This window comes from Triturus cristatus, chromosome 6, assembly GCF_964204655.1.
Source record: "Triturus cristatus chromosome 6, aTriCri1.1, whole genome shotgun sequence".
Taxonomy (NCBI): domain Eukaryota; kingdom Metazoa; phylum Chordata; class Amphibia; order Caudata; family Salamandridae; genus Triturus; species Triturus cristatus.
Window position 1 is genome coordinate 897,261,464 of NC_140589.1, and position 14,599 is coordinate 897,276,062.

The window sequence follows — 14,599 nt, forward strand, 5'->3', positions numbered from 1 at the left end:
AGGAGCCCTAATTATAAATGATCTGGTTGCAAATTATAATTTATGTAACTTCTCTCCTTGTGAGCACTGTTGCAACTGGATGGTGTCCCTTCAATTAAAAGTCAGGGAGGTTAGATCCTTTCTTGATTATATTTTCATGTCTAGGGCGCTCTTTTCCTCCTTGATAGATGTTGCCCCTAAATGGATTTGCATAGTGATCAGAATCCCTTAACTGCTTCATTTATGTGGGGGAAAAAGCCTGGGGGTATAAGTGCTCTGTACTTTTTTCTATTTAATACCAAGGATAAAGGGCATAGAATCAAATGAAGAGATGTCATCCCGGGGTAATTTAATGAAAATATGTTAACAATCGGTTAGGAACAGTTTAGGCTTTATCTTGATGACAGATTTGACCGCTTGCTTCGGCGGAGGACAGTGGCTGAAGTCTACCTGCTTGCCTGCAGCGTGGATCGGAGGCTGGCAGGCCTGGCTTCTGTGGTGGCCTGGAGGGATGGGCCATGCCGGCCTTCAACAGCTCCTGATCCATGCGCCTGATTTGGGCCCTTATCAGGACCGCGCCAGGGGCGTAACACAGGCCCCCACAGCACCCGCGGGGGGGGGGGGCGCTCCAGGGGCCACCTCAGTCCTGCCAAGTGTCACACATCTCGCGTTTTACTACTAACGCATTTTAAGTCAAAATACCGCATTACTCCAAGCTAGCAAAAATATTGTCACGCACATCAGTTTATTATAAAAGTTGAGCGTGTTACCTCTTTTTGAGATCTATAGTATCAGCTCCATATTTTTTTTTGTGAGGCTACCTATACAACACACGTGGGTCAAGGGAACTCAGCAGCCAATTGATGTTCTTGCAAGTTAGGATGAGGCTGGTTGATTCACTCTGATTAGACTGAATTGTATTTGTTAGCGCAGTGATTGGTTACTACCATTACGCACGTGCGTGCTTTGTGCAGCCTATCCTGCACCACGAGATTTGCCGCTGCGCCGCCAGTAGAATGTGTGCTGGTAAGGGAAGTTTGGCGCACTGGGTTGGATATACAGCGTGAGACAAAAACAGCATGAGAATCCTAGCAAGGGTGTTCTGGCCACAAGATGCTGATATCGGGAACAGCAACTGTTTGGGATTCTTACGAGGCTCGTTGGTGCCAGGTGAGTAGAGTCTTTTCGGACGTCTTTATGACTCATAATTTCTCTACATTCTTGAGACACTTGGACTGCTAATTCTGCTCTACTTTGTGGGATTGTGAATGCAGTTTACTCGCCTCCGCCACTTTTGCTGCGCTCTCTTTGTTCTGTGTCTTTCGCATGCTAATGTTGCTGCACTGCCGCCCCAGAAGGCCTCTGTGCCCTTCGGGCAGGTCAGTGCACCAGGTAAGAGTGTCAGCCCAGATCAGCACCGGAGCAGTTGGCTGCCGGTCAGAATAGCTACAAGGGCCGGGTCATGGCGACAGAAAGGTAAGAGGGGCTTTCATTTGCACCGCTTGAAGTTCTGAGCTCGTCGCTCAGTGACATAGACAGTAATCTAAATGAGAGTATGGAAGTGTTGCGTGGTACAATACCCACCACTGAAGCACAGAATCCATGTTAAGTAAACTATTAGTGATTGGAAGCGTATTCAGCAATCATACACGGGTCACGAAAAGCTTAGAAAAGCTGGACTGTAAAGCATTCTTTCCAAAGTAGAGAGAACAGACTTCTGTACGCTCATGTGAGACATGTTTTGCCATAGATTCACCTTACAGGAAAGAGCTCAGCCAGCCTCTCACACAAACAGCTGAGCTACTTCAGTTGCTATAGCTGCCAAGTGGCTGCGTCATCTTTTCATACTTTTAGCCAGTAGTATCAGAAGTCCCAAAATGTAACATCACATAGATTAATAAGTTAGAACTATAATAAGATTTTACACAGTATAAAGAGCAATTTTGGAAGTAAACATTAAATAAGAGTCCTTCAGACTAAAATAGGCAGTAGCGCTAAATATGAACAGGACAAGTGTAAAAGTGGTGCAACAGGAGTAAGTACGGACAAAAGGAAGAGGGTGAAATGAGTAGAGAGAAAGGAGTACTACAAAAGACAAAGGGTGATAGGAGAGAGCTGGGTGGAGAGAGACTGTTTCCCTCGTCTTCATTGCTTGATTTTGCTCGCGATAAAATGTCACTCTTAGTGTTTGAAATGTCACTCACAGTTGCACTGAAAATATGGAAATGTCACACATAGTAATCCAAAACCTTGGCAGCTATCCCCCCTCCACGGCCGGCCGCGCAAACAGCAACCAGTTAGAACTCCACTCATCCGATCCTTCTCGGATGCAAGGAGTTATGTAACTTACGTTACGCTCGCCGTAGTTGCAAGCGCGGCCGCCTCATCATAAATTAAATGGTGCGCGGCCACATCTGCGCGATCTTCACCCTTAGGGTGGAGCATACTATGGTTGGGCTGGTCATTCTCATGCGCATGCCACTTTGCGCAATTTAAAGTGCGCGTGAGGTGAGGCGGCTGAGAGGGCCCGTGCGGCCCAGGACGGACTGGTGCGGCCTTAATTTAATTATTGCCAATGCTTACCTTGCCCGATCTTCTGCCGCCCGTTCGTGCCTGCCACTGAAGCTGCAGGCCAGGCCTCAGGTTAGTCAGTCTGTCGCCTACACATTCTCAAGTTTGAAAAGTTGTCTCACACGGCATAATTTTCAACCTCCATGTCTTCAATGGAATGTGTGTGTATTTGTATAAAAACAGATGGGAGTCAGGTGCCTGCTGCCAGGAGCAAAAGACACACTGGTTAGGCTCCAAAGGCAGGCCATGCAGGTGCTCCAGGTGACTGAGCCCAGGAGCGCAGGTAGCTGCCGTCGCCATTGGCAGGATATCCCTCACTTGAAAATCGCTAAGGGGGGGATCAGGAAATCGCTTGTTAGCAGGGTGTGTGCTTAGCAGGCATCTTCTGTTACTTCTGGCCGCCTTGTTTTTTTTAGGCTTCTCAACAGTCTCTGCCTGTCCCATGTGAAATTGTGGCATTTCCTGATAGCCTGGTGCGTTTGAAATGGCTGTAGTGCTGGGATGTCATTCAGAAGGGAAACACAGCATCTGGCGCGGCCTTTCCAGAGGCACAGCCTGTTGGTAAATCTTCCACTTTCTCTGGGTGCCAGCAGCTATTCCTCTACCATCAAGTGAGATATCACCCCCTCCCCCCACCGACCCTTGACTTCTTTCATGTGCTCTTGCAAGGGTTATTTGCTGGCACTCTAGAAGCAGAGAGAAATTGTGATAGCAAAGGGTGCCTGGGCACAGGGAGTGTAAGGCCACAGGCAGAAAGTGGGATGTCCCTCCAATTAAATGGTTCACCGCATAGTATGCAAGACAGAATAGGACATGCATACCAAACGGGGATCCATACTGAGGGTGGGGAAGGCTTTGTCAGATTTTCAAAGTATATATACATTAAAAACATTTCTGAGTACTCCATTTAAACAGGAATATTTTGAATTGTAAGTGATTAGCCTGGAAATAAGGAAGTGTCAAGTTATCTAGGTTTGGTGAAGTGTACCAATTGCACCTATTCTTTTTTGGCACCCATGTTAGCTTGAACTTCTTTCAATGGGTTCCGGGGCCGACTTCCCCCCGGAGGGGACTGCCTGTGTGGTCATTGCAAAGAAAAGTTTGTGCTCGAAAATCTGGCATCAGTCCAGCCCTCGTGGACACAAACTGGACACTCCTGAGAAAAGCAAGCGTAGCAGTGATACAAGTACGTCTTCATTCTCAGTGCACCATGAGAAGCGACCCTTCAAGGCACTAATTATAGTGCCTGGGTATTGTGGCTATTGCACATTGCACACAACATAAAATAACATAACATACCATACCGTGTATTTGTATAGCAGGTTCGCCCAAGGGTATCTTGGCGCTGATTAACAGATGTTTATTGTACTGCGTCCGATTTTAGAGCAGTGGGGGTTACCAGTGCTCCCAGCCAGTGGTCGCAATCCCATTATATCTGTTTGGGAGTGAGTGTGGGGTTGAGGGTCCATGCGCCTACACACGTTGCCATCTCAGCTGTGACTGCAATAGTGGTAACACTCTTGGAGAAAGTCCACGAGATTGCAAAAGAAAAGGCAAGCAATGCAGCACGTGTACAGGGACAATAAGGATGGTTGTAAAGATCGATGGGGGAGGAGGATCGGCGGGATGGCTAGGGTATGGGGAAGGAGAAATAATTGGTGAGAAAAGAAGAAACCGTCACTTGAGGCGAAGGTAAAAGGAGAGAGTGAAATTTAAAGGTGGTCGCCATTGGGACTGAAGGTGGGAAGAGATGCGGAATGAAGGGGGGAGGGATGAAGAGGGTGAGGGGGAGGAGAGGAGGGGTAAAGTGATGATTAGGAAGGGGAAACTCGGTTGTGAAGGAAGCGAGGGCGAAAGACTGGCCCCAAATAGTGAGACAGGCAAGGGTGGTGAAGCATGGAGGTGATAGAAAGGACAGTAGAGGGACGGGAGTAATGGGGGAAGGAAGGGAGGCGGAAGAATTGAAAGGAGGGACGAGAGGAGGGAAAGATGAGGAAATAGATGGCGGAGAGGGTAAATGTTTGAGAAGAAAGAAGACAGCAAGCCAAGGAGTAGAGGCGGGAGTTGCAGAAAGAGCGGTTCTAGGCAGGGAGGGATAGAAGGGAGAGAGAAAGATTGAAAGACAGCGTTATAGGGAGAGAAGGAAGTGAAGGAGTGTTTGATGCAGGGTGCCTCTTTTGTGCTGTGAGCTAAGTGATTTACGGCGTGCATGCCAAGCACATCCATCTCTTTTACGCTCATTCACCCCTCCCCCTCCACCCACTGAACTCTGCATAGCTCTCGACCTGTCAGACATGTAACGCGGTTCCTCTGCTCTTCCGCCGCACAAGTGCCATTGCAATACATTAGGATGGATGAATGACACCGAGTGATGGACTCTGCGCGTTCCACTTGTCTTAGGAGACGGGGCTGGACCCAGGTTAATGAAGTGTGGGAAGGGATCCAATCAAATTATTCATGGCGAGTGAGGGTGTTGCCTTGTATACTCTGCATCCCACAGCACCCCAGGGCAGTTGAAAAAAATCCACTTGCCTCACAGAGAGCATCATTCACTCCTAGGCCCTCACCCCCACAGATTCTCAGACTCCATGCGTCCAGCACTCAAGGCACCCCACACTGAACTGCTCTTCACAGTCCCACACTCTCCACCCGCACTCTCTACCCCCCAACACCCACGGAAACCATTTCCACCCCCCCTAGATCCGCCCTGCAGGGATCATACACTCGCTTTGTAATCTACTCACCAGTTCCTACCCCCGACTCCAGTGGCCTCCACTCCACTGATCGCTCTTCTACCCCAGGGATCCCAAACGCCACTGCTCATCCTCCAGGTTCTGTTATGTGACCCAATGTCACGAGAATACCTCTATTCCAGCATGAGCTTTCCCTTAAAAATTCACTGTCTTAATGACTGCAATTCCCAGAATCCACTAATGGAGTACATAAATGCTTAGGACTGGAGACAAGTTATCCATGAGTATAGCGTCATATTGAATCCTATATGCTTTGCAGCCCCGTGCATAGAGTTCTAGCGTTCTATGCACCACTGGCCGCAGGGATTTCGCTCCAACGACACCCAGTGCTCAACTGTACCATCTATCCCACCAGGCTCCTTAAATGTACTGCCCACTTCAGTGAGCCCAGACTCCACAGCACCCCGATGCTTCTGATTTCACATTCTTCTGCCCCATCACGCAGCTATCGCAACATTCACAGTCTCCCTCCCCACAGGGACCCCACACTTCCATATTCTTGGAGCCACGCATTTCACTGCCCCATTATGTCCCAGGTCCTGCATTTCTGCAGGGCCACACTCTCCTGATTCTAAATCGATTTTATAGATTAATAAAGCAAGCCTGACCTTTCTTTTAATATTAATGATGAGGCAGCTTACATCGAATTGGCAACCAACGGCATCAGATCATGTATAATAACCAGCAATACCTGTTCTATTTCCGTCGTGTACCTTTTTTTTCAATACTTTGAATCTGATTCCTGTGCCACCTGGCATAAATGAAGGAAAGAGGGGCCTATATCTAGTTTTTTTTTTACCCGGGTCCCACAATATCTTTTGACTAGCCTGGGATCCCACGGCTTTGCAGCATCCAAGTGGTTCCCTTCACCACTCTCAGTTCCTTTGCCGCTAACTCCTCTCTTTCATGCTATGGCTTCTATCAATTGTGTATCTTCTGTTCCAGACTGCTAGTCCACTTGGGAAGTCTCGAATGTCATACATAGGACCAAAGTGAATATTTGTGGACTAAACATTTTTTTAAAAAAAACAGCACTTTAAAACACTAAACAGTTTTTTACTGGTTTGAGGACCTGTCATTGAAGCCCACTGATATATATTGTCAACTCACGCACACAATCCAGCACTGTGAGGACCAAAGTCAAAACATTGTGCATTGAACCCCTCCTATTCAGTAGTAACTATTGCTCATTTCCCAGCAGCTTTCCATTGTCCATCTGACACTTACAGCTAAATCGTAGGTTTATGTGTGTGGAGACCTTCGACACTTTTACAGAAATCTCGACAGATAAAAGATAGTAGGTATGGAGGGCTCTGCTTGTAGGTTTTTGAATAGCATTTCATAGTTCATGAGAAGTACTACATAGTACTACTTTATGTACTACAAAATACAGTTTGTGAATGGACCCCTTTTTGATCTGTTTCAAAATCTTAACCACATCCCATGTTAAATACCTACAATAGACAGTGTGTTTTATGGTCACTTATACAGGTGCCAAAATGGTGCATCCTCTGTAGCCTGTAAAGAGGTCCAACCAGCTGTGCACAGCCTCCACTGATGCATGAAAATGGGTTCTGCCAGCTTTGCTCCCAGCCTCCTCTGAGCCCTGGAGTGGTCCCTGCTAGATATGTTCGCAGCCTCCTCTAAGGTCTTAACAGGCCTTGCCAGCTGTACAAAGTGTCCTCTGAGGGCTGCAAATGGATCCTGCCAGCTGAGTACACCGGCTGTTCAGAGGTAATAGTGGGTCCTGCCAGCCAGCTGTGCACAATCTACTCTGAGGCATGTAAATGGATCCTGCCAGCTGTGTACACCGGCTGTTCAGAGGTCATAGTGGGTCCTGCCAGCTATCTGTGCACAGTCTCGTCTGAAGCATGTAAATTGATCCTGCTAGCTGTAGTCAGCCTCTTCTGAGACCAGTAAATGGATGCTGACTGCTGTGTGCACAGCCTCCTCTTAGTTCCTAATGGGCCCTACCAGCTTCGTACGCAGCTTCCTTTCAGGCCTTTATATGAATGCTGCCAGATGTGTGCACAGCCTCCTCTAAGGGAGTAAATGGATCCTGACAGGTTTTTAAGCAGCCTCATTTGAGGCTTGTAAATGTATTCTGCCAGATGTGTGCACAGCCTCCTCTAAGGCTGTAAATGGATCCTGCCAGCTGTTAATGCAGCTTGCTTTAAGGCTTGTAAATGGATGCAGTCGGATGTGTGCACAACTTCCTCCGAGCCCGTAAATGGAGCCTGCCAGTTGTTTGCTCAGCCTGCTTTGAGGCCTGTAAATGAATGCAGTTGGTTGTGTGTATAGCCTTCTCTGAGGGTGAAAATGCATTCTATGGAAAATATGGCCCACGGCCCAAATGCCACCATGTCTGTGCTTAGTTGGATGTAAGCAAAATGTTCTATTTAATGTGTTGTGTTGGAAGTTTGTGTGTGTTCCATGCTATTGAAAAGTGCTCTTCGGGGCCACATTGCAGCCAGCTGTAAAGTATATCTGTGCTATGTGGGGTGTATGCAAGGTCTGTCCAGAGCGTTCTGTTCGATGCTAGTGTGTGTTTTAAACTATTTACAATGATCTTGGGAGCTGCATGCCATCCATCTATATGGTATTTCTGAGCTATGTGCTATATAACCTCTACCCAGTGAGCGCTATTAAATGTCGGCGTGTGATGTACATTATTGAAAAGTGTTGTTGGGTGCTACAGTGCACCACAACAGTCAGCTGTACGCTCTGAGGTGCTCAGTCAACATACCTTTGTAAACTGGTTACCGAGGCTTAGTTTTTTTCTGGTTCCGGTACTCCCTGTGCCCCCACTCTGCCTATTCCTTGTATTTGAAATTTACATTTACTGCTGTAGTGTGAGAAGGCATTTCATGAAATGGAATAAAAATTAGGGTTGCCAAAAGAAAAATGCAGCCATGTGTTTAAAGAGCCTGGAAAGACCTCGTCTTGGCACTAAATAGAGTTTTAAATAAATAAGTTTGTATTCATTTATAATGTGCCTTTTCTGTCTTTGTTCCCTTTAATTATCAGTCATGGATCTCATCATTCAGGCAGCCCTAGAACACAAAGTGCATTCTATTTATATTTGCTGTTCGACGTATGCACAGATAAGTGCTGAAAATACGGCTTTAGGTGACTGCTTAGTTTTGTCGGTGGGGCAAAGTGGTAGGTGGTGGGCTGGGCCGCTGGGGCGCTCCCTCATTATGCTTTGCAGGGGGGCCCCATCAAGTTTCGTTGCGCCACTGGACCGCGCCTTCAAGCGATCAGATGGGATTCTCCCCCTGTGGGAACTTGGCAGTCCACAGAGATGGAGAAGGTAAGGGGGATAGGCTACTCTCCCGCCTCCTCCCTCCATTACAGCCTAACAACCCGGAGCCTCACCCTAGTCAATAGGGCCAGAATTACCGGTTTGAGCGCGTGGTCTCCCAGCGCTCCGTGATTTGATCCTGCGCCCTGCCTCCCCACCTGGTGACACATTATTGGAAGCCCTCTACCCTGCCCAGTCTGTAGGATCCCAGTGCTGGGTAGACTGTTGAACACCTGCTTGGGCCCCACGCTTTCTTCCTCCGCTCCAGCACTGACTCCTCGACCTCCCGTGAGCCATAATAACTCGCCGGTGGCAGGGGATACCTTGGGGGCCCAGCATGTTGGATGGTTCGACCTATACAGGGTCCCCCCCCCTCTCTGGACCCTGCCTGAATTTGCGAGGTGCCCATTTCTTTGTTCACTATACTCCCTGGAGTCAGTGAGGGAATACACTCCGCTGAACTTGCCTCCTTTGGAAGTAGATGTATAAAGCCTCCATGATTCCAAGTGAGGACTCACTGACCCTACTTGAGACAGACTGACACTCCCTCCTGTGAGACACTTGGGTCACCTCACCCCTGTAAGCCACCGCATTCGTGATCATTGCTGGCCCCCCCCCCCTTTTTTGCCTGCTTACGGACTGGCTGGCACGCAGCCCTGTCACACGGCCACATAACGGATGGCGTTGCTATGGCCATGCCACGGGCTAAAGCTGGTAAAGATTCCCGCTTCACCCCGGCTAAGGATAATCAAGTGACTTCATTCTGGATGAAATTCAACCCTACTTTGCCGCCTGTCCCTGAACCGCCGAACCTCCCGAGACTATGGCTGATGAGACTTCCATGGCGGTTACAGTCAAACAGGCTTTTATGACCACCTTCCTGCAAGAAATTAAAACCGAAATTAGCTCCATCAAAACAGAGTTCAAGACCTGCCTCAGAGAGATCCAACGGGACGTCACAGAGATCAGGGGGCGAGTGGACTACCTTGAACGCACGATGGGTGTGCGATCAGAGGACCATGAGAACCTGTGGCACAGAATGGCAATGCTTGAAAATTGCGATTCTCCTATTAACATGACTAGAGAATCTGGATTTCATTAAAGACACGGAGGCTATCATTATGCATTAATCCTTTAATGCAGTCACAGACAGCCGCACTACATCACAAAGGAAAGAAAACAGTTCTAGAATGTAGTGCCCAGGATACAAATGGCATGAGACACAAACAGACTGCTTCTTTTAAATGCAAAAAGGTAAATAAAGTTCAGAGGTGTGGTCCAACTTGGTCTTGAAATTGGAGGAAGCGACGAGTCCGAAGAGAGGTAGGATGAAGGATAGATGATCATGAAGAATTATCTGAAAGGAAAAAGAGAGCGAATGTACAAAAAGGTAAAATAATAGAAAGGTCACAGCTTGATATGCAAAACAAGTAAACATCAACAAAGAACATAGCTTCAAGAAAATCATCAAAGTACATAGCTTCAAGTACATAGTTCGAGAAATATACCAACCAAGGGAGTGGAGCAAAAGGGAGGGATAATGATAGCCTCTGTGTCTTTAATGAAATCCAGATTCTCTAGTCATGTTAATAGGAGAATCGCAATTTCATTACAAGACCGGAGGCTACATTATGCATGTTGGTAGCCATGAAGTACTACATCCGACTTGTTCAATAGGTTTACAATAATGGTGTGCGAAGGTTGAGGCATTAGACCAATCGGCCGCTTTAAGAATATCATCTAACTTTCCTCCGGACCAGAAGGATTTGCTTGCCATAGCACCTCTGAGAGAATGAGCTTGGAACTTAGAAAGATCAATTCCAGCTAGATTCATGTTGTTGTATCTATAATGAGTTCCGGGTGCCCAAGATTCTCAGAGGAGGGAAAGAGCTGATGACGAAAGGCCAGACAGTTCGTTGGATTGCCTGACACTTTCCAAGCAAGAAGGTTCAAATTCCCTGAAGAGATTAGGTGGTGATCTTCTCCGTTTGCGTTGGTGACCAGACCTTTGTTCGCTGGAATGAGGAAGGGGATGTCGCAAGAAAGTTCGAGTGTGGTGGGGAACCAAGCCTGAGAGGGCCAAAATGGGGTTATCAGGATCAAGCAACATTGGTCTATTCTGACCTTCTGTAGGACCCTTTGTATCATGGCAAAGGGAGGGAATGCGTAACCTTGGAGGTTTGACCAGGATTGAAGAAAGGCATTCACCGCTAGAGCTCCCGGGTCTGGCATCCAACTGAAATATTTTGGTAGTTGGAAAGTTAATCTGCTTGCAAATAAATCCACATCTAGTGGACCCCAAAAGAGAGGGAGGGTATTGAAAACGTTCACATTGAGTTTCCAATCTGTATGATCTGAGAGGAATCTTTAGTTCCAATCTGCAGAGAGATTCGACTTCCCTGGAAGATATTCCGCCTTCAGGGAAATCTTGTGTTCTAAACAGAACATCCAGAGTTTTTTCGCTAAAGCAGATAAATCTGCTGATTTGGTTCCGCCAAGGCGGTTGATATACGATACTGCAGAGATGTTGTCCATCTTGAGAAGGACAGATCTGCCTTGAAGAGAGTGTCTGAAGCTCATTAGGGCATATAATCCGGCTGTAAGTTCCAAGAAGTTTATGTGGTGGGAAGATTCCGCAGAGGACCATGCACCACCGGTGTTTTGATCGAGGAAGCGAGCGCCCCAACCGTGGAGGCTCGCATCTGATTCCAAGACAAATTCCGGGACAGAGCCGAAAATTGCTTTGCCGTTCCACGCATCCAGGTTTTCTAGCCACCATGAGAGTTCTAATTTCCCTTCTTGGTCGAGAGTCACAGAGTCCTCGTACCAGAGACCAGATTTGAGAGCTTTCCCCTTTAATCTCTGAAGAGCGCGGTAGTTCAGTGGTCCTGGAAAGATAGCTTGGATGCTGGAAGAGAGGAGACCAAGAAGACGGGCTAACTCTCGTAGGGTTATAGAGTCTTTTTTTAGGACATATCTGATTTCTTTGCGAATTTTGGCGATCTTCTTGGTAGGGAGAAGGAGGAGACAGTTCGAAGTATCTACGGTGAAACCGAGAAATTCTAGGGATTTTGAAGGTGTAAGGATGGACTTCTCTCTGTTTATAATGAAGCCGAGACTTTCGATAAGGTGGATGGTGGTAGAGAGGTCTTTCAGAATTTGGGAGTAGATTTGAGACATGATCAGAATGTCGTCTAGGTAAATAATGAGCCGGATACCCCTCTCTCTTAGAATGGAGACGATAGTCCTCATTATTTTGGTAAAGCACCAGGGCGCGGATGCGAGACCGAAGGGAAGAGGTTTGAATTGGTACAGACGCTCCTTCCAAGTAAACTGGAGAAAGGGCTGGTGTTCTAGAGCCATCGGAATGGTAAAGTAGGCGTCCTTGAGGTCTAATTTCACCAACCAGTCTCATTTCAGGAGAAGGTCCCTGAGAAGGTGAATACCTTCCATCTTGAAATGTCTGTAAACTAAGAATTTGTTCACCTCTCGAAGATTTATTACTGGTCTCCATCCTTTGTCCTTTTTCTGAACTAAGAAAAGGGTACTGATGTTTTTAATGACCATGGAACCTGTATGATAGCTCCTTTTTTGAGCATTGAAGAGATTTCCTCTTCGACGATCTTCTGATGATCGACTGAAAGAGTTAATGGATTTGGGGGATGACATTGGAAGGGGATTTCTAAAAAGTCTATTTTGAAGCCCTGGACGGTTTCTAGAACCCAAGGATCTTGAGTTAGGGACTCCCACATGTGAAAGAAGAGTTTTAGCCTGCCCCCTACTTGGGAAGAAAGAGAAAGAGGAGGAAGACTTACTTGCAGGATTGGAGATGTTTGGATTTCCACGGGATCTGTAGCCTCTATTACGAGGTCCTCCCCTGGCTCGACGGGTGTAGAATTGTTGATTTGAGGGGTAGAAGCCTCTACCAGAACCTCTGAAGGACGAGAAGGGCCGCTGGGAAGTGCGGCCGAAAGAACGGCCCCTTCTTCCGGCCTGTCCAAAAAGGCTTGTGTTGAATACACACTTCATATTTGATTGAGCCCTGTCGAGGGCGGTAAAAGTGGCGACATATTTGCCGATTGACTTGATCATGTCTTCCCCGAAGAGAAGACCTTTAGGGTTGTCAGAAGGTTCTTTTTCTGCCAGGTCGCTGAGTTTGGGATTAATCTTGGACAGGATAGTTCTCCTCCTTTCGATATTCAGACTCGAGTTCGCGTTACCAAGGAGGACAATAGCTCTTTGGCTCCATCCGCGAATACGATTGGTATCGAGAGGCGTATTTGAAATATGTGACTCCTCTGCAAGGTCTAGGATCCTGGTGATGGGCCCGAGCACGTCAAGGAGGTGGTCTTGGCAGCCCTTGAGTGCTCTCTCCAGACCTCTTCTAGGGTCTTTCCCTAATTTAAATAAGAATTTAATTAGGTCGGGGTCGAGGTTAGGGTTTGAGCGACCTTATCATGGATGGTGGGTCTCGGGCACTCAGATTTGAGGGTATTCCTGGTCTCTCTTTCCAGAGAGTTCCTTAGCCATCTCCTAATGAACTTAGAAACATGTTCTTGGGGAAACCACTTTGAGCTGTTAGGGTGGGAAATGCTTAGGGGGAGAACATTTCCTCTCCTAGAGGATTGAGGATGATATTGTCGGAAGAGGAAGGTGATTCTCCTTCGCCAGGATTGAGGTCTTGGTTTGGGACGTCGAGGTCCAAGACAAATTCGTCATAGGGGTTGTTGAAATTTTCTTCCTCTGAATTAGTCTGCAACATCCTTCCCCTCACAACGGGATGTACCGCGAGGGGCACCAGTCAAGTTTGTGCCGCTAAGGGCACCCAACAGATTTATGCCGTGAGCGGCAATATTCTCATTTGAGGCGTGGGGACCTCCCAACAAGGAAGAGGTGCTAGGACCTCCTAGGTCAACTGAGGTACTACGACCTCTTGTAGTGAAATCATAAGGATGTTCGCAGTATTTCTCTTTCTTAGTCTTTTTTCCGTGAGTTGTGAGGTCGAAGGTAGGGTCATCCTGACCAGAGGGGAGAGATCTTTTAGAAGACATCACTTCTTTGAACGTGGATAGCATGCAGGATCGCATCTCCTTTTGTAAAAATTGTTTAAATGAATCATTATCATGGAGGGGTAAGCTAGCAGTAGCATCATCCGAGTCAAGATCTGACATTATTAAAACCGTAGTTAATAAGTATCAGTAAAGATTAAATAATGTTTAGGAATAAAAAAGTGATTATTAAGTTCTCTCCCCTTAATTGTTTTTTTTTTTTTTTAAATTATTTTATTGAGATGTCAAATTGGGATTATTAAGTTCTTTTTTTTTTTTTTTTTTTTTTTTTTTTTTTTGGATGGCAACGGAAACTTGTAATTTGGGTAACCTGGAATGGTATAATATTCGATTGGTAGAATTAGAAGTATTAAATTGTAAATTAGAAGCTTATTAGGTTTCGTTCCGTTGAAACTCGATCCCTGGCAGCAGCTGATCGAGCGGAGTAACTGAAGCTCTCGCTCGAGATCAGCTGTTGCCAGGGAGCCGTCATAATCAGAGGAAAGAGCCTGGGGAAAAGGCTTACGAACGTGCACTGTTTCCAAGGTGCACTCCTCTAAGTTATGACGCGCTCGCTCCGATTAACGCGAGCGCGTCAAGAAACCCAAAAGTGTGAACACGTCGAGATTGTGTGTGAGAGAGAGTTTGGTATAGCGAAAACAAGATATTGTCTTGGTATTAGGTTAGAATGAAGTTACAGATATAACGGTTAGGTTAGGATCCAATTAACAAATAATGAAAGAAACGCGCGAAAATTAAGGGATCGACGACCTTAATAGGAAGTCGATCGGGGGTTAAGGGAAGGGGGGTGTGAGCCCAAAGTCGTTAATGGCACGATGGAAACGCTGTTGGAGAAGGCGATGGTTAGAAGAAGTTGCGCAACGAAAAACACCATCAAAAACAGCTTAAAACATGAAAATCAGTAAGTTAAACTAGATGTTAAT

General features: G+C 46.7%; 1 protein-coding gene across 5 annotated transcripts in view; it reads left to right on the forward strand.

Moving 5' to 3' along the window:
* Window positions 1-899: 899 nt before the first annotated feature.
* IPCEF1 (interaction protein for cytohesin exchange factors 1) overlaps window positions 900-14,599 on the forward strand; it is an 844,548-nt gene continuing 830,848 nt past the window's right edge. The window contains exon 1 of one of the 5 annotated variants that reach the window (XM_085611546.1): window positions 900-1,149. In XM_085611546.1, coding sequence (XP_085467672.1) covers window positions 1,093-1,149 — 57 coding nt within the window. In that variant the 5' untranslated portion in view covers window positions 900-1,092. The remainder of the gene's footprint in view (window positions 1,150-14,599) is intronic. The other 4 variants (XM_085611547.1, XM_085611538.1, XM_085611539.1 and 1 more) reach the window with 4 other exon arrangements.